Source organism: Diadema setosum, chromosome 2 (genome assembly GCF_964275005.1).
Source record: "Diadema setosum chromosome 2, eeDiaSeto1, whole genome shotgun sequence".
NCBI lineage: Eukaryota > Metazoa > Echinodermata > Echinoidea > Diadematoida > Diadematidae > Diadema > Diadema setosum.
Window position 1 is genome coordinate 16,488,045 of NC_092686.1, and position 21,349 is coordinate 16,509,393.

Below are 21,349 nucleotides of genomic sequence, written 5' to 3' on the forward strand. Positions count from 1 at the left end.
TCAGGAAACAGAGGAGATTGGAGACACGAATGAAATTATACGCATAATTACATAGGCCTAAATATTATAACCTCATCAATGAGATCCAATTTGTATGGCCCACTTCTTTAAGTGGATACTCACTTTACCTTCTTTTCAGCAATTCTCTTTTTAATATTTTGTTTCAGATTAATTTGTATTAAAAAAAGCCTGAAAACTTGGCAGTCGATTCTAAAATTAACATGACTGTTTAAATGAAATATATTTATACAAAACTAAAAATTAAATTCAAGTTCTGTGTTTCGTTTCTCCATTGATACATGCAATGAACCAATGTTATAATCAACAGCTATAGGGGCCGCGAAACGGATTTTGTTTGTTTGTTGTGTGTTTGTACATGTGCTTGGTTGTTGCTTTTGTTGTTGTTGTTTGAATAGAGTGCATGAGGATGAGGGTGGGGACTGCCACCACGGAGGGGCGGGGGTGTCAAAGTCAAGTAATCCCCCTCCCCTCCCCTTCCCTTTCTCCCAAGATTTTGCACATCTGCGTGGGTATAAGGCCTATATAATGTGCTCGGCAGTTTGACTGAGCGTCTTATCGACTCTCCAATATGTTACTTAAAGGTCCAGTTTACCTTTGGAAGCAGTGATTTAAAAATATGTTCAAGATATCACATTTGATGCATCTATAGGTCTGCTGTATCACAAAACATTCTACGATATGAAATTTTTGCAATAAAGTTATATCAGCATTTTTCTCAATAAACCATAACTGTAGACGGTTTAGTCTGGAAGCATTCTTATTTCAACTATTGTTCACATTTTGTGTATTTAACAATACTTAACATTGATTATACGGATTCAAATTTTTACAGTGGTTGTTTCTATCCCTAGCTCACATTTTAAAACTATTTTAAAGCACTAATGCCGAGTTTTTGTTTTATCTGCAAATGGTAAATTATGCCTTTAATCCATTGAAATGTGGCATAGCGGTAAAGAAGAAGAGGAAGAAATAAATAGATTGAAGATATGATACAGATGGTGGATCTATAAGATAGAATAAGCTCCCGCCTCAAACCATTAATTGTACTTTGATGATGACCCGTGACTATAAATATTGATGCGTTACTGAACGGAAAACGAAATTCAGAGGAAACCAGTGTCGTCTTCAATTAAGGCAAACGTAAAAGTAAAGAATCCTTCTAGTTGCCTTATTTTCGTGCAAAATGAGCAATTTAAAATTACGACGCAATTTGAAGTAAAGGGCATACACCATACACCATACACCGTACCATTTATATGTTATCGTATCCTTGGGAGCGCAGAAGATGCAGTATCCATGGAAATATGACTGGGACGAAGCTTGCAGTGAGTACGACTGTTACGACCGTGTGTATGTGAAAATTTTACTACTGATTTTACAGCGGAAGACATTAAATTCATGCGGATAATCAATATTAGATCACAGGCATCAACTTGCCAAATTGTCTGATGATTTTGTGATGAGGTAAATTGTGGCAGGTTAATGGATAGCTTCTCTTTATATTGAGAAAATACGAAGAGAATTCAGCATAAATACACTTCGATTTTCTATAAGCATGCTGAAAGAGCACTTGGGCTTACATCAACAGTACTCTTTGAAAGAGGCAAGGGGAATAAAATCATCCTGCACAAATTATTTAGTAATAAGTCGAAGGAGTGTGATTTGCCAGAATTGTCCTTATTGTCATTATGGACTTTGCACAGTGACATAACAAACAGTATTACCACTCGGTCGGCACACGGATTTAATCAAACCTACAATATTTCATTAAGTTTTGAAGGGAATTGTTCCAAACTTCACTAATGTGTAAGATTTCTGATTTCAACTGAATCCACATGATTGTATATACACATGTTATTATCATGAGGTAAGTTGCCCTTTAAAAATGAAAGAGAAAATATAGTTCCATCACGAGACTTCCTATGGATATTCAAGTTTCAGATTTCTTGATACAAATCAAGAATGAATCATTTATCGTCGGCCTTTGAATAATAATAATAATAATAATAATAATAATAATAATAATAATAATAATAATAATAATAATAATATTAATAACAATAATAATAACAATAATAATAATGATAATAATAATGCTAATAATGATAATAATAATAATAATAATAATAATAATAATAATAATAATAATAATATTATTATTATAGGGGTATTTAGTATTTAAAATTTAGTACACTGCAGTTGTATCTTTAGTAGGATATTTTTATGTCTATTTTCTTATTCATAATTTTTATATGTTTATCTTTTTATCCATTTCATCCCTTGGTACTTCTCTATACTCCTCTTTGGGGAACTGTATCCAGTCAGACCGCAACGTCCTGAAAAGCCTTCGCATTTATCGTACGCGTATGCATGGACCTCGCGGACATGAATACGTAATGAGCTGGGAGACCACATTTTTAGAGTGTCTGTAAATCTAAACGACATTATCAATCTTCATGATTTATATATCGATAAAAAGCTGAAGAGTTGTACTTTGATGAAATTCGACCACTTGAAAGGTTATGACATATAAAATATACTGAACAAGGAAATTATAAAACACAAAATTTGCATATTTTCCATTCTTCTTAAGGGGTACACTAGACCGACGAAATTAAGGTGGACCAAAATGGAAGAGGTATAAAATGATAGAGGAAATATCATTCTATGAAAACATAATGACTTTATGTGGACTGATCCTATGAACGGGTCAGGTTGGCGAATAAATCATTGCGTTGTACAGTTAATTTTTGACGAGATTTCAGTTTGCCGCGAATACGCGTTTCTGATTGGTTAATTCCCTCTGAGTGGAGAGTTGAACGCACCTCGCGGAATGACAATAAACGTGTACTCTACATAACAGTAATACACTGTGTGTAGATGACAGTGTAGGACCCTATATGGTGTGTGTGTGTGCGCGCGCACAATGTGTGTATACGCGCTCAGGTTCAGGCAACTGCAGCTGGTGTAAGATCTCCACGTAAACAACAAGAACAACACTCCACTCTGATCGACAGCTCAACTTTGGCTTGAACTTTTTTTTTTGCCGGCACAACTAGATAAAAGTAGAGTGCATTAATAAGTAGCATACAAATCAATAATACAAGATCTAGCACTGTGTTTGCACACATGAGTTCTTTGGGGCTCTCTTTTTGGTATTAGAATAATTATTCCTTATTAATCCACTGTATACATTGCTGAGTAATTTATCTAATGATACCCTGGGAGCGCATGTATCTCAATTGCCACACTATGATTTTTACTCGACGAGACTTTCAATTTTTATTGTTTTCTAAGCGAGGGACCAATTCAGTTCTTAGTGTGCTGTTATAACAGGTATATCTAAAACGTTGACTATCATTCATGTGGTGATTCAACCTATGAACGGGTCGGGTTGGCAATAAATAGAAAGCCTTGTTCTAATTTGTCTCAGGGTCGTTTGGAAAATATCGATATAATGCAGAGACATGAATAATGATATCATAAGCTCATTCTGTATAATGTAAGCATTAAAAGGTGTGATTTATTTCAAATATTCACAAACCATGTCAATTGGTCACGGATAGTAGATCTTCATGTCGCCAATAAGTGAATCTCGTAGACCATGCACTTTGTTTCTGAATTGTCTCGCAAAATCTCGGGTGCTGAGAAGGACATGCGCAAAAACCTGCGCGTACGATAAATTTTTGATTTGAGCTCATTAACAGCAGCGTTGCGGTCTGACTGTATCACAGTGTAATAAACATGAGAACACAGATGCGAAATAAAAGAAACAAATAGGGTACGCGCATACAGTCTACTAGATTAGGGAGCTTTAGATTTTAGACGCGCGGACGTTCAAAGGAAAAAAAAACATGGTCTGAGCGTGCGCAGTAGCGCGCGTAAAGTCAATCTATTTTTAGCTTGCGTCGCCTGAGTTTTTCACTACGCGTACTCGGCTATTTTCACGTCCGCACAGTTTGCGCACTGATCTCCCCTCTTAGGGGAGATCGGTGAGTTTGCGACGTACAGAGCTTCTTCATCAAAGAGATTATAAGAGGTATAATCTCTTTGTTCTTCATGCACTGGCGCGATTTTGTTTTTTATACGTTGCGTCCCAGCGTAATCTAAAGCTACTTTTCCACACGACGCAGGGAGAGGAGAGCGTCGGCTCAAACGTCCGCGCGTCAAAATCTAAAGCTCCCTAATATCCAACTTTGTGCGTACGCGTGTACGACCGTCGCTGTCGTAAGATGACGCGGCGTGATGAATTTCCAGAGTGCGATGCATGGATGACGCGATGCACACTTCCCAATGCACACATTCAAGGAACTCAGAGAAGTGAGGAAATTTGCGTACGCTTTGTAGTGCACGTACATCTGCCCATGCTGTGCATGCATCGCATACACGCACACATGTGAAATTACAATTACGGAATTGGGTATGTTTTTATGCTCGCATCGCAACGTTGTGTTATATATTTCTCCCAATCTAGCCATCACATCAGGGTATTACCCTACAAAGTTGTTTGAGTCTTAAACGCGTCTCACAGAAACTATATCTAGAACTTTGGTTTTTCATATTTTCATGGAAGTAGAACGTGCGCTTGCATTTAATATTTCGAATGAGATGAAGTGACTCGTAGTGCAGTGGTCGTTTTATCGCACCAAGTTAAAGTACAAGTTACAACATGGCCGATTCTACTGAATTGACTGAAACAGGCTTTGTTTCAGACGTCGAAAACAAGGCACCCTGTGAGGATATCTCATCGGGTACACCAGTATTTGTTGATGTGAAGTCGGAGAATCAACCAAATGATCAAACTGTGATCAACACTGAGTCGGGTAAGAGAAGACGAGTGCAGCATGACTACCGAAGGCTGTCCAGCTCGGGATACACGGAGGATATCTACCCCTATCGGCAGCGCTACTCAAGCACAAGTGACCCCGAGCTCTCTCCATCTCCAAGCCGACATAGCCAGAGAAACAGCAGGTCCTCGAGCAGAGGGGAAGAGAGAGACCTTCAATCACCAACAAGGGGAACAAACAACATTTCAAGTAAATCATCAGGACAATCCAGGGCCAGGGGTTTAGCCAGGGCACACAATTTTAACCTCACAATTGCAATGACTTCTTCATCAGCAGTAGTGATCAGTTCATTTTTAATTAATTTTACTTAGGTTGAAGACTTCAACCTAATGTCAGGAATTAAAAGTGGCTACAACTCTGTCTGTAGGTCTGTAATACCTAGAATTAAAGCCAACCAAGCAAGGTACCACTACACTAGGCTACCAGGGCAGTAACGTTTTTTAAAGGGAAGGTAAACCCAAAGAACAATGTGGACTGAGTGAAAGCAGCAACATTAGTAGAACACATCAGTGAAAGTTTGAGGAAAATCGGACAAGCGATGCAAAAGTTATTAATTTTTAAAGTTTTGATGTTGGAACCGCTGGATGAGGAGACTACTACAGGATATGACGTATGAGTGGACAACAATACAAAGAAAATATAAAGGAAATTTAACAAAAATTCACTTTTCTAGAATTATGAAAGAGCAATGGACCAACCGCTTTCAGAAAGCAGGGGGAATAATTGCTACCCTTAACATATGTCAATATCAAGTTGATGGAATTTGTAATTTTCAAGAAAAATGGATTTTTGCAGAATTTTCTTTATATTTTCTTGGTATTGTTGTCCACTCATACGTCATAACCTCTAGTAGTCTCCTCATCCAGCTGTTCCAACATCAAAACTTTAAAAATTCATAACTTTTGCATCGATTGTCCGATTTTCTTCAAACTTTCACTAATGTGTTCTACTAGTACTAATGTTGCTGCTTTCACTCAACTCACATTGCTCTTGGGGTTTATCGTTCCTTTAATACTGACTTGCATCTACAATCTTTGAGCATAATTGGCCTGGGCAATCCTGGGTTTTAGGAGGCTAAATTGTTTTAGGCTTCTTAACTTCAGCACAGACATACAGAATCTATAGAATGTGATATACGGACTAGAGTACATGTAAGGTTGTGTGTCCCATGTTTCAGCTTCTGTAATTTTGTGTTCATGATGTCTTTTCAATCCAACTTTAGCAAATATTATGACTTTAATATTAAATAAGTGATTGCAATGAATAGTAGGCCTACTGGATGCATACAGTGCTAATAAAAAAACAACAACAACATACCATATTTGTGGGTAAACTCAGCCCCTCACAACCCCATTACAAGGGGTCGAGTTCGCCCACAAATATGGTAGTTGCCAGTTGCACACACCCACACCCACAGACATAGACACAAGCACAAACAGAAGCAAACCAACAGACACAAAAAAAAAGAAGAAAAAAATAGTCTCGGTACTACTATGAGTACAGTTAATCCTCTTCTACTAATGTAGACATCTACTTGACTAGCGAAGTCTCAACGGGACCAATACTTCAGTGTACTGATGATGATTATCATGAACATGTGTACCTGACTGAATATGCATATAATAGCTCTAGAACAATATGTCTGTGACTGCACAACATGCACATTCTGCTGTACTGACAACTGATGTGATGGCTTGTCTCCAGGGCATGCTGGCATCTGTGATGCTCCTGAACTTTGGGATGAGGGAGGCAATTTCCCTTCAATGGATTGTTATAAGTTTTTTCTGTCTCTTTCCCCCTCTCATGTTACTCTTAAACTTCTAAATCTAAGTAAGAGTGAGTGAAGCTGAAGGCGAAAACGGAGAACGAGGGCCGGCCTACTCAGAGGAAATCGCTGCATTCATCCCATAGTGCAGGAGCATTTACAGAAGGCACCAGCATAAATCAATGTGAACATGTCAATTCATCACAGTGGCTGGCTAATTTAAGAAGAACGTGTGTATTTTAATACGGCTAGCTTATAATACATCATATGTGAGGAGTAGTTAGGAACTAAAGTGCGAGTGAATTGGAAATACATGTATGCAACTTCTGCATGTGTCTAGTCCAGTCATGCATGTACAAAAATTTGTATTTATGTCATTGATTGCATTAATTGCCAAAGGTGATGTGTAATGACATCATGTAGAAGCTGCAATAATATATGACAGTATTTACCATTCTGTGACTTGAGATATCAGCGTCATCTTACGGTCATTTGTACCTGTGCCCAACCTTAATCCCCAAGTTGCCTAAAAGGGTTCTTTGTGATTTATTTATTATAATATTTAATACCTCTTCCCTCTGGGGGGGGGGGGGGGGGGGGAGGGAGGGCTTGGGAAATGTAAAGGGTTCTCTTCAGAATATACTAGTGTCTAAGGGTTACAGCAACAATTTCTTTTTCCTGCTAGTGCAATTCATTTATGTGTTGGGAGGAGGGGGAGGAGAAATGGGTATGTGCATGAATAATTTTAGTACAATGTAGTGTGAACAGCTAGAGTGCATACCAATATGTACAACATTGTAATTATATTGGGTGTTACTGTAAAAGTGGATGAGGTATACATTTTCTTCAATTTGTCTCCCTCTACAGATGAAATTTGTAAAATCACAACTGCTAATCTGTAATTGAACAAACATGTCGGAAAATAAAGGAACCACAGGACTCAAACCTGTCATCTACATGTACTGCTCTCCGGGCAGTGACACTACCATTGGGCTATCCCTGGTTGCCAGCAGTGACACGATGAACTGGGAACAAATACCCAAGCTCCAAAATTCTGACATTGAGCTTGGGTATTTATTCCAAGTTCATTATTTTCTGTAGGGGTGTAACCTTTGAATATGATTTTCAGTTACTGTTAACATGACAACTGTCATCCAGCTTGCTGGATGCAAATATACATCCACATGATCTTATTCTAAATGGAAGGACTGGTTAATGCTCTGTTTGACATGTAGTCATGATATGATGGGAGGGAGGACTGTAGTTCTACAGGATGCCAAAATAAATCCCTACATTGTACACTATGATACTTTATAAAAGGAAAGAAGAGCTGAAGGAATTTGTGAGTACTCATTGATCAGTGAGACTTCAGTTTACTAGAAACGTGTAGGAATACCCAGATCTTGCTGCAAGAAGGTTACACAGCATGCTATTTAAAGGTTGTACATTTGTTTATACTGATGGAAATCATTGTTTGTGTTGTACATCCAATCATATTGGCTTTGAGTTTTCTTTTTTTCTTTTTTTTAAAGTAACCAGCTATTTCTTTTTTCTTTTCTTTTTTTAAGTAACCAGCTATTTTTCATGATATATTTCAGATGAAATGAAGCCAGTGATATCCCCCGGAGTTTCTGCCACACCATCACCAGCAAGGATTGTGAAGAAGGATGGCCTGTGTGAGCTGAAACTTCACATCAAGAAATCTGATATCGTCGCCCGCAAACCCAAAAAGCACAAGCATCGGCACCACCATGGTCACCACCACCATCAGCACCATCAGGGGGAGGAACGATCCATGCAGGACTACCCACCCGACAGTTGCCGCGTGGGCACTTCGCCACAACCATCCCAGTCCCCATCTCCCTCGCCATCACCCATTGACAAGCAATCCAAATCCAGTGCCGAAATGCCTTCACCAGCAAAGCCTGAAATTCCAGGAGATTCCCACGCTGCACAGCCCTTTTCTGACAGAGACTTTGTGGTAAAATCATGCCAAATTGAGCCAGAACCGAGGCATATTGACTTTACAAAGTACATTCACGTGGAAAGGCAACCAAATGGTGGTGCCTCTGTCATTCACGTGTACAGCCAGGAGATTGCTCATTTGAGTGCTGAACACATGCAGCAATTTGTCGAGAAGTACTTTCAACTTGTGTTTAATGAGACATCGGAAGGGGTGTGTGAGCATGTCATGGGTATTGTTCACGACGCTGCAACTTACTTACCAGACTTCCTTGAGTACTTTTGTGTAAACCATCCAAACACAGTGGTGAAAAGGGAGCTGCTGGGCAAGTCTGACATCATTTCTACTACCATGCCCGAGTTTGCCTCAGAAGTGGAGAAGACTTACTGCAATGGAACTTACCGTTCAGGCCCACTGTTGCAGATGAGTTTAGTTGGAACAGTCAATGAAGAAGTGGGAGACTATTTTGAGGATTGCTTGCGTTTACTGGAGGAAAATTTGTTCTTGAAGCATTCCATGCCCTGGGGTCCTCTTTCCTCAGTAAAAATGGAGTCCTGGAGTGAGAGTAATGATGGCCCCATCTTATGGGTCCGCCCTGGTGAGCAACTTGTTCCTCCGGCTGATTTGCCCAAGTCCCCTATGAAGAAGAGGAGGTTAGTCTTGTTCCAAGAAAAAAATTCTTATGCTGTAAATGAGTGTCAATCAGTTGCAGTCAGCCTTTAGTATTGTGTGAGCCTACATTCTTCCCAACAGATGGAATTGATTTGGCTTAGAAATGTTGAAGAGTATGAATATGGGACACTTTTGGAAAGTCTTGTTTCAGAATCAGTTTGTAAAGTCAACCTATGTCAGTAGGTATTGCTGTGATTATCTTTTGGAAGTTGAAAACCTTACCAAGATACCACTCATCAAAGACATTTTGATTAATTTTTCCCCCAGCATAGAAGTGTGATGAGCAAGAGTAGTATCCGAGGCAGATGTAGAAATTGAATTCTGTGTGCACTTGAACTAGTGTTTAAACACTCCCCTTGCTGTTACAAAATGTATTAACCTACTGTAGATGTTTCTTTCAAAATTGTGTCCAGTCGAGGCGTGCATGTATGCATGTCATACTGTTATGTTAAAATCATGTTAAAATATGTAGTTATTTAGGTTAATGTTTTGTTCTGTACAAACAACTAAATACATGTATGGTAACTCTTTTTTGCATGGTGGTATAGAACTGGAGTAAATGAGCTGAAGAACTTGCAGTATCTTCCCCGCGTGTCAGAACCCCGTGAAATTCTGGTGGAGGATCGGACAAGATGCCATGCTGACCATGTTGGACAGGGATTTGAAAGGATGACAACAGCTGCTGTAGGCATACTGAAAGCAGTGCATGTCAATGACCAAGGGTAAGTCTAGCCGTGTTAGATAGATTCCAGTAGGTACAGTGTGTCACTGTAGAACAGCAAGGGAAAAAAGAAAGGGGAAAAATGTAATTGTGGATTATTTGAATTGTGTGTGTGTTCATTACATGGCCATTATCTTTAGGCTGCAGGGAATCCTAATTTCCTGATTTAAAAGGAAACTCCACTCTATATTCAAGTAAAACAGAATAGTGAAAGTTTTTTTTGACAATTAGCTGAGAAACTAAAGCAGTCATTGAATTTAAAAATTGTTCATGTTGTACAAAACAGTGATGTCTGTCACCAGCACATCAAGATGAAGCAATAATGACATCAACTTACAATTGTCTTATCGATTTGAAACAGTCTGATGAAATAAATTTTAGTCAATAACTTAACCACTGTATCTACTACTTGTAGCCCCATTTTTAAGTCATTGTCTAGTCTGCTGTTGTACACTGCTTGAATAATTTTGTAGAAAGGACAACATTGATTGATTTCATACATTTTAAAGAAAGAGGTATTTTAAGAAGATTTTGTGTGCATGTCGATAGAAGTATTTAGAGGAGGTTGCATGATCACATTATGTTATATGAGTTTATTAATTTATTAAGGTCCCTGCTTCATAAATGTATGCACTATCAAATTCTTTACACAACTTTCTTGTTTTTGTGAGATTCTAATGAAACTTTCATCATTTTGTTTATGCCATTGTACACTGGTATAAAGTATAGTCATCTTGACCATGAATTCATTTTAATTAAGTGAAACAGTCATAGTGCGCTCATTACAGATTTGATAAACTTGTTTAGAGGTAGACTACTGTAATAAATGGAAATAATAATTAGTGTGTGTTATGATTTTGTAAACAATCAACAAGGCTTAGGCTAACCACCTCTACAGTGCAAAGTTAGACATTGAGTGTAGGAGTTATGTGAAACATGCATTAATTATGTGTAATGTATATGCTTTCCTTTAATGATGATAATGATAATAATAATGATGAGGATAATAATAATAATAATAATAATAATAATAATAATAATAATAATAATAATAATAATAATAATAATAAAATTATTGATGTTATTATTATTATTATTATTATTATTATTATTATCATCATCATCATCATCATCATTATTATTATTTGTGGTAAATAAAAAAACGTTTCTTCAAATCTCTTGCAGCGGACCAAACCGTGATGTGAAGGATGTCATTGCTTTTCATTCTGGTAACTTCATTGACGTGGTGGAAGCAATGCAACTGGATCTACATGAACCACCAGTATCTCAGGTTTGATTGCCTCTACACTTCATTGTCAGTCCAGTATTTCATAGACTGATCCATTCTTGTATTATGACAGAAAAGCTTAAGATCTGCACACTATAGTTATTGTTGTTGTTGTTTTTTAAAAGATAGTCACATAGAATGTTTAACCCTAATCAGGCTGGGGGGGGGCGGAATCCGCCCCCCCTCGACGTTTCGCGCAATATCTTCGCAGCGCGATAAGCTCCCACCGCGATGTTTCATGACTTTTTTCTTTCAAGTATCGCGCAACTTTTGAGACCAAAATTGTTGCGCCCGCGCGTACCGTTTTGACGCGACGCCCGTTCGAAAAAAATTTGTCAACCCCAAAATTGCTCCAAAACGTGATTTTATGTACAAATCCAATGCAAATTGTGTTTTTTCAATTAATTCACATAAAAATTCATATCTTGACTTAGAATGGACGAAATTAATTTATTTTAGCATAATAAAGCTTCGAAAAATGTCTGTGACAAATTTTGGCCAAAAAATAACAAAAACAAAAGGTCAAAAAACAAAGAAATACATAAGAAATTCAAAAAACAATCAAATACATAAGAAATTAATTTCGATACAGATTTTTTTTTCTCCTATGTCTCAGGAGAATGATACAAGAAACATTTTAAAAAAGAAATTAGCTTAATTAGAGCATTAATAAGTGATTTAGAGCCCAAAACTGATTTTATGCATAAATTACAATGATTAATTAATATAAAATAAAAGAAAAATTTTTTGGAGAAAGCAACCACACATTTTGATAGTATATGTCGCGGGCATCGTGTGTGCCGATTTTCGGCGCGATCACGCGTTCCATAGGCGAGATCTGAAGGGGGGCGGAATCCGCCCCCCCCCCCCCCCCCCCCCCCCCCCCCCCGATATAGCATAGCCAAAAAAGCCCAGCCTGATTAGGGTTAATCTTGTCTCATGCTTTAAGTTTGCTGAAAACAAATGTCATTCCAGTTCTCATAGGGAATTTTAAAAGATTGTTAAAGGGACTTTACAGTACTGGTTGAGGTGAGGATTCAGCTTGTAACATTTTGCAAGATATTTAGAAACCACTGTATGAAATGTTAAGAGCATACAATTTTAAGGGGAATCAAAAGTTTTTTTTTGATGAAAATCGGTTTTGAAATGACCGAGATATCTAAAAACAAGGTAAAACAAAGATATCCTTATAAAAGTTGTGGCCTGTCAATTTTATTAGGATCGCTTATTTTGGATATCTTAGCAATTTCAAGGCCAATTTTTATTTGATAAACGTTGAGTCCTTCTTGAAATTACATGCTCTTTCATATTTCATAAGAGGTTTGTCATTATCTCACCAAAAAATGTTATAAACCTAAATTCTCACCTCAACCAGTGCTGTACAGTCCCTTTAACAGTCCTGTTATTGACACAAAAAATTGCTTCACAAACATCTTTGCATCCAAAAACTTCTGTGCTACTGAAATGCAATTTGATACAAACTGATGTATTTCAAGATCATCAGTGCATTGCAGTACTCTACATAGATATTAGATTTAAGTTGATACATAACTGTGAAACATCTCCATATTGGAGGCCATTTTATTCATGAATACTGAATTCATGCAAAATAGAAAAAAATTAAAAAAATTAGATGAGGTAATGATTATCATGTAGTGCTGGTCAATGTGTTTATACTCTTGAAATTGTGTTGTGAGGAAACATTAAATGATGACTACGATGCAGAATAGGAAGGTTCATGTTTGTCCTTTATTTTTACAACATATATTGGTTAATAATTTTGCAGTGTGTTCAGTGGGTAGAAGATGCAAAGCTCAATCAGCTCAGAAGGCAAGGGATCCGCTATGCTCGCATTCGTCTCCGTGACAACGACATCTACTTCATTCCTCGCAACGTGGTCCACCAGTTTAAGACCATCTCAGCATGCATCAGCATCGCGTGGCATGTGAGATTGAAGAACTACTACCCTACGACCCAGTCGACGGAAGGCTCGGAGAGTGCCGACGAAAGCGAAAAGATGCAGCCTGATGAGAGTGAGTCGGCCGATGTTGAAATGAAGGAGGTGAAAGATGTTGAGATGAAACCGGACGTGGATCCAAACTCGGAGGCTGTTGAGATGGAGGTTGATGCCAAGAAAGGTACTACAGAGACTTCCAAGATGGACTCTTCAAACTCTGCCCCAGACCAGGTCAGGAGAGTGGAGGGAAGTGGTGATGTTGTGCAGTAGCAGAGGTAGTGTGTACCATTAATAATTCAATTATTTATTTGCTCACGTACACGTTGAGGTATCTCAGGTATGGCAGGACCATTGGTATTCAACTCTGAATGCGATTTTATTTATCAACAATTTGTAAATCCCTCCCACGTGTTGAAGAGCAGTTTTCTAATATTCAATGCCTCCCATTTTATCATGTCTTTTGAAGTCTTTGAAGTGAAATGGTATTTATCAAAAGATAATGGCATTTATGGAATGCCTGCTAAAACTTGGTTTGTTTGATAGTGCTCCTCAAAATGTTGTCTCTGTGTTTTGTTGCTTTTTTATTTTTTCAGCATTATTGTTGCCAGTAGTCACAAAACAATGTTATATTTTAAGTGAATACAAGTGATGATGTGATGTTTTTTGTGAGATTCATCAAGGAGATTCATCAAACATCATAGGGAAATATCTGTCACTGAATGCATGAGCGATTCACACATATAAATTCAATGTACAAATCATCATCCCCTCTGCAATTGTCACATGGGTTTCTGTTTGTGTGACATAAAGAACTGTTTAAGACTCGATGCTCTTGTAATCGTGATGTTATTTTTGTCTTGAAATTTTGTATTTGAGAAAGGCGTTAAAAGAGACCAAGAATGTGGGATGGGAGTAATGTGATTCTTTTCCAGTGGTTGTAGACAAAGAACCACTCAGGTGAAGACCATTGACAAATGTGTATCTTGGTAATATGACATAAAAGTCGATTTAAGAACATAATTCAAGGCAGAAAATACCCACCTACTCAGATATTTGTATTCTTCAAAAACGTCTATGGTTACAAACTGTATTTTCTCCGTGTCTCTGGCACATTTTGAGATTTACTATTCAAGCTTAGTGTATGATAAGAGTACATATGTATAAAGTATTGTACACTGAGCAATTTTATGCTATGTTAAACAGCGGTAAATCATCATTATCTTGAAGGTAAATAAGATGTTTGGAAGATGAAAAACAAAATCACACATGATAGGATGAAGAATAGAGAAAGAAAAGATGATATAACTGTATTGTTTTAACATCCCAGCAATATATCTCTCAGATGTTGAATATTGTCTCGCAGATGTGACGTCCATGATTATCTAAGTCCTGTAATAAGAGGCATGAATTTCTTGAGAGTCTGTCTGTACTCTTCTCTTGTAATTAGGATGCTAGTGCACAAGATCTAATCAAACCTGGTTCCCTACATTGGTGCCACATCTGAAATCTGTTTTGATACAGCAGTAGTTTTCGTTCTTTCAGTGTGCATGTTGTTGACAAAAAAGGTGATATTTTCATGTGCTATGAAATTTATTCTAACTTATATGCTCCCTAATTACTTGTACGTAATAATCAATATACATGTAAGGTCATGCTATCTCTATAATTATTTTTAGACAGTTTCGTATGTCCAGAGCTAATGAGAGAATTTCAGTATATGTTTGAAGTACAATGATCTTGTGATATGTGTACCAATCAATCCATGTTAGAGCGATAGCAGATGTCTGTGCTGCTAATAGCTAGAGTGAAAACATACTTTCGTCTTCCTGATATTGCGGTGTGTTTGAAGGGAGAAAGCTGCTCTGTATTTTCATGAATTAGTAGATTTGTATATGATGTAAGGCAGCTGCCCTTGCGTACTAAGACATCCTATTTCACTTCTGACTTCAGAGAGATGCTCCAGTTAATTTTGCACTGTTGCGAATTGCTAGAAAAGAGTTCAACAAGCATGAACACCCGTGGGCGCAAGTCTATGCAGCCTGTATGTCTAGATGGGTGTTGAGATGCAATCCTTCTTGCTAAAAAATATAAGGTAGAGGTTGGGGGTAAGATCATATATCATGAAACTGAACAATTGATCGCTGAAGATCCTTCTGAGGAATGCTTGAATACATGGTGGTTAAATGCATTGTGTTTTGTCTTTTACTTTTTTTTTGTCTGCTAAAAAACCCCACAAAAAACAGAAGTGAACATTTTGAGCATGTTACAAACAGGATTATTACTTTCCTGAAGGTGAATTTAGACATGTGGATGACTTGGTGGAGACCCAAAGAAAGCAATGTTATAAGGTACATGTACTCAAACCTTTTTCTCCCATTCTCTCTCATTATTCCATGTTTACAAGTTCACTGAACTAGATTTGATGGATATGAGTGAAGGAAACAACTGAAGGATAGAGATAGCTTAAAAATATTTGTGCGTAGCTTGTAGTATACAAATATCGATTGCTCTGAGGGGCACGGTTAAGACTATTTTACCCGGGGTGATCTCTCTACAGTGCTATGCCCTTCGACTACATCTCAGAGCATAGCACTGTTGAGAAATCACAGAGGGCAGCTGCAGTGTAGTGTTAGTAACTTTTAGCCATGACCTGAAAAGATGCAGCAGGTACCCGGTAATTGTTTTATTATGCATTCCACTTAATTTGCTAACTTCAGGCATTGAAATGAAGTTGTTTTGCTACAGGTCAGAAAAATTACATAAGTATAATTTCACGATGTGCATATGTAATACACACTCACGATACTTACACGTATCTTCAAAAATAGCTAGCTGACTGCTGGGTAGTACATCAAAAACTAGTAGTGTTTCCCCCAAGCTAGGGTTCATATTGCTTCTTACCATAAAAAAGGAAAAATGTGCCCCTCCTCCCCCCCCCCCTCCTCAACAAAGAAAGACAAATGAAGAAATGTTTTCAAACAGTTTAGTTGATGCATAAAATTAAATAGGCAGAAATTAGTGTGGTTAGGTATAGGTGCACTTTACATAAATCACTGTTTTTTGACCATTGAGCTTTTTACCCATCCACAGCCATCGAAAATGTGGAGAAAAACTTGATACATGGAGAGGGGAGAGCATACAGTTTGTATACATACAGTACAGTGCAGAGTACACTGTAGCTGTTTCATCTAGTGTTGCTGAGTGGTAGTGTTGATTCCAGCATTGTGAGCAGAATGCTGGTACCCATCAACCAATTCACTAAGCCGCCCAGAGTTGTTCACATTTCGTGTGTTTGAATCCTTTCCAATGCAATACAAATGAACTCAAGGATAGCTTAACTAGTAGTGTAAATACATGCTAGGTTTAGATGTCTTTGTTCACCTTTTCCTGCTATATTTTCAACACTTTCTTTTTTAGTGATTTAATGAAAAAAAAAACAAAAACATTGTTTGAAGAATGAAATTGAGTAAATTTGTTGCCATTGAATGAGTTAACAAGTATGAGCAGAGCATGCCATTGTTATTATTATTTTTTTTTTAACTGTGCATGACTGCAGTGAAGGAAGTTGTGCATTTGTTAGTAGTGTTGAAGGGTTGTCAGGTATGAAGGCATCATTTCTATGGTCAAACTACATTGTGTTCACCAAATGTTTTACAAAGATTATCCATTATTAGATTTGTGTGCTGTAGTCCGGATGGGTTAGAGCCTTCTGTATTTTTATTGCATTTGCATTCCCTGGATGTGAAAATCAGTGTTAGTAACACTTTCATGCTTATTAGCTGTGAAAAATACGGTGTATACATTTCAACTACACTCACCCTTCTTCTTTCATGAAGTTTTGCAACTGGATGTACTTTCTCTTGTATCAGTATATTTTCTTCATATTTGGGGAAAGAATACTGTAAAAGTGGATATTTTCGTGCGGCTAATTTTTCGAGCTTGGCTGGGTAAGAAGAGTTTTGCGTGTTTTTAATTTCGCGGAATCAAGACATCAACTACTGGAACATATGGCACGCAAAAATATTTGTATGCGTTTATTTTCGCGCTAGATTCTGTTTGCGCCAAATGCGCGAAAATTTCAACACCGCGAAAATTTCCACTTTTACAGTAATTGTATCCATGTTACATTTTATCATGTTTTAGGTCATGATGAACTACAGGAAGAAGAAAACAAAGTTAGATGATATTTCAAGGCTTAATTTATCCAATAGAACAGGGATTTGTGACAATAAGGAAGTCTAGAAGAGTTTTAGAGTTCTATGATTTCTGTTGTAGCTGAAAATTGATTTTGTATGTCAGAAGTAACTAGGAAAATGTATTCAAATCCACATGAAATTCAATCATTTTAACATGGAGTTTTTGGGTTATCAAAAACATACGGTACATTTCAGATTTATCAGTGTTGTATTTTTTTTTATGGGGGGGGGGGGGAACTAGCGACATAAGCCATGCCAGGGAGCTTTCTGTTTTATGATGATTTTTCTGAATAGTTGAAAAAATCTCTACGTTGCATTTGTAGTAAGGCTGCCTTTAGCCTGAAATGATGGGAGTAAATAGAGACAGTCCTGAATAATTGTGAAGGGAACATACCCACCTGTGAGTGTGACATGACTATAGAAACGAAGACAGCTGTACGCACCTGTATATACATGTACTGCAGAAAATGTGATGTGATGGCAGTGCATTTATTGCAATGAATGAGGATTGCATCAAAAATGTTATTTAAGCTTTTGTAAATATTTGTCTGCTTTTGCATGTGCTTATCATTGGTGTGAAATGAAGGCTTGTAGTTGCAAGTACTCTGCCAAGCTTTTTTTTTTCTCTGCCCTTTTTTTTTTTTTTTTTTTGCGCCCATAAATTCATGAGATACCTTATTGAAACAAAGGGCTTGTTGTACAGTTTCAACAAACCATCCTTTTGGTCTAACTTTCCGAACAATTCTGAAAGTAGATTGTGATGGTCAACTTTTCATAGTAAGTATATTGTTCCTTTCTAAAAGTTAAAGGTGAGGCTGTTTTAGATGCGTGCGTAGTTGCCAGAAAAACCAAGTGGGACAAACTGATGGAGGTGCATCATAATACAGTAGCCCAGTATAAGATTGAAGTGTTTCAGTTACTTTGAATTTTTCTTGCAATTGATTCCCAGGATGGGAAGTGCTATGTAAATTATTCTCAGTTTCATTAATGCACTATGCATTTTTTTTTTTTAATGTAAAACTCAATATATATGCTACTATAGTTATTTGTATGATAATTTTCCCTTTATCTGTGGTAATTATGAGTTCAAATCTGGATAAGTGATGCTAACAATCAGTAAATGTACAGTAAACACAGAGCTAGCAACTTAATTTGACATCTTAAAGTGCTGTAAATATGTGTAGCTACAACTGTGTTGCAAATTAAAAACTTCTTATTAGCTACTGGAATCACAAGACAAGGATCAGCAAATTGGCAACAATCGCCTTGGCCAGCTTGTCAGTAGTGGATTATTTTTGCCTTAAAATAGATGTTACGACACAGAAATATTATATTTGCAACAGAAACAGGAAGTATGTATTTATGAGCTGGACAGATGCTGTCAGAAAAAGATAAGAAATAGCAATTTGATGCCAATCTAATTTATTTAAAAATTGTGGTACAATCTGTATTGCCTAGTTACAGTTGTTTAAAAAAAAAAAAAAAAGAGCCAGCTACAATGTACATTTATGTGCCAGCAGTGTCCGAGTATACATGTATTATGTTGTCTGTTTTGTCTTTGCTGTTCGAGTGTTAAGTTTTGCTTTAACCTGCGTTTACCTACCTTCACATTTCAGCTGAAACATCCAACAGTGATGGTACATGACTTTAATACACTACCATGCAAATACAGATCTTGTGCAGTGCTACAACTACAATATGTAAAGTTGCACTTACAACACATACTGTAGGAGAGTAGATAAAATTGTGTTCATTTGTGTCTACAGTGTACATGTACATAGTGTGTGTACTTGACCATGTACACATGAACATGTAAATGATGTATTGCAATTGTTTTTTGCTACTTTTTATTTTGGTAAGTGACAAATGCTTTGTATTCTCAAATCAAACACAGTGTAGCTTGTATTTTTTTTTTTTCATATTGGCTCTTTGCCATCAAATATTTCATGTGAAATGTGACCAAAATTATTTATTTTAGCTCTTTGTCATGCTTCATCTAAAAGTCATTCATTTGCAGAGATAAAAGAAACCAACAGATAATACAAGCTTTGCTTTTTTGTTCTGGATGAGCTTTTTCATTGGCTGAGGAATCTGAGTAGTGCTTCATTGCTGCTGACTATTGTAGATGTATAGCTTTGAGTGCTGTGGGAAGAGGCATTGCTAGCTACTTACTGTGAAAACAAATGGCTAAAAGAATGGCAAATCCATCTCTCCACATGCTATGTCATTTCATTGTTTTCTGTTCATGAATAGTAAAATTGCAAAAGTTGTATTGAAAGCGATGTCTTCTACAAATTTGCATTTGCAGTTTTTAGAAATAATTTATGAAATTTCTCTGAAATTCTCAGGCAAGTCAGGAAGAAGCAAATACTTGTAGTGCGCATAATTGTTACTGTCAAGCATAGATGTATTGTGATGTATACACAGATAATATTGTTGTACACTTTTTGAGAATTTTGGAATGAAATTGTAAGGCATCTTCATTTTGTACACCACCAATGCTCTCAAGAAGACTATTATTATTTTTATTTATTTTGCTTAAGTAGGAAACACTGAAGGTAAGGCTATCTTTTTTGAAGTAGATTGTGTCAATGTGCTTTTGGTTTGTCTCTAACAAGTCTTGATACTGAAGTATCATTTCAGAGTTCACCTTACTGTATGAGTTGACTTTGTGTACCATACAATAAACATCATCTTTTACATTCATTTCTACTCTTTATTATTCCACATATCTGTTGTGTCTTAGTGGTCTGGTTTGTGTAACTGGGGAATGTATATGCAGTGAAGCCAACTGTTATTTGCAGTTATTTGTTGTTTCTTTGGTTTGTTTGTTTGTTGGGTGTTTTTTTTTTGCCAAAAATACTTAGGTTTCATGGAAAATAAAATGCTCTTTTCCTCAAACAGTATTTGAAGAGTTTGTTCGCAAATACCGATAAGTCCATATTTGCCAAATGGAGATACAGTATTTGCGATTAAAGGTCAAGAAAAATAGAGAGAATAATAAGGAAATGTTTGCTTCTTTTGACCATAACTTAAAAAGTGTACCTATATTATTATGTAGTGACCAATATATCATTTAAAAGGTATTATTTTGTACTTTATGACAAAGACCGTACTTCAAAATCTTCAAAAATGGACATTGGTTTTTGCGAACAAACTCTTCATTTCTACACATATCTACATTGCAGGAAAGTAAAGCTACTATTTTTACACACACACACACACACACACACACACTTTTTTGTTTTTCCTTGATATTTTATTGATTTCATTCAAATCATTCATAAATCAACCCATTCTGGGTGTAACATGAACAAAAACGGTACAAATGCAATTCAAAACACAAACAAATCCATTTGTCAATTCATACTGCAAATCATCTCTCTTCAACATAAATAACTCGATTATAAATCAACCCTACTGTTGGTTCTTCACGAAAAAGTATTGATATGTACCAATCCTATATCCCTTGAATATATTGAATCATGTAACTCGTGAAACACACACACACACACACACACACCCACACACACACACAAATGCCTTTTTCAGCCCTCGGAATACTGTAATACTGTTTACAAGTACAGCATTCCTGCATTTTCTATTTAGTTACTCTCTTTTTTGCCATCTATCACTATTATTCAAGTATGTTATCTATGATTTTTTTTTTTTTTTTTTGGGGGGGGGGGGGGAGGTGTTATCTTTAGCTACTAGTGATACAGGTAAAAGAATATCATACCAAAATAATAACCAAGTTAACATTGTTCTTTTTTAATTTGTGTGGTTTTTAGGCAAGTTTTATATTTACTGGTATGCAGCTGAAATATGAGGTTTTTTTTTTCATTTCTGTATATGAAATTAATGAATTGTGAGAGCATGATATCAACTTTATTGGTCAAGAAATATTTTCCGAAATATT

The 21,349-nt window shown here is 36.7% G+C and overlaps 1 protein-coding gene across 1 annotated transcript; it reads left to right on the plus strand.

Annotated features, from left to right (window-relative positions):
• Positions 1 to 4,552: 4,552 nt before the first annotated feature.
• LOC140240353 (lysine-specific demethylase RSBN1L-like) lies at positions 4,553 to 13,889 on the plus strand. Its single transcript, XM_072320121.1, has 5 exons — positions 4,553 to 5,057; positions 8,232 to 9,249; positions 9,817 to 9,990; positions 11,175 to 11,280; positions 13,064 to 13,889. The coding sequence occupies exons 1-5, from the start codon at positions 4,691 to 4,693 to the stop codon at positions 13,502 to 13,504; spliced, it is 2,106 nt and encodes a 701-aa protein (XP_072176222.1). The 5' UTR covers positions 4,553 to 4,690; the 3' UTR covers positions 13,505 to 13,889.
• The last annotated feature ends 7,460 nt before the right edge of the window (positions 13,890 to 21,349 follow it).

Coding starts and splice junctions, on each gene's coding strand:
- LOC140240353 (XM_072320121.1), top strand. CDS start 4,691: ATGGCCGATTCTACTGAATTGACTGAAACAGGCTTTGTTTCAGACGTC. Junction 5,058..8,231: donor GGGAACAAACAACATTTCAA/GTAAATCATCAG, acceptor GATATATTTCAG/ATGAAATGAAGCCAGTGATA. Junction 11,281..13,063: donor ATGAACCACCAGTATCTCAG/GTTTGATTGCCT, acceptor ATAATTTTGCAG/TGTGTTCAGTGGGTAGAAGA.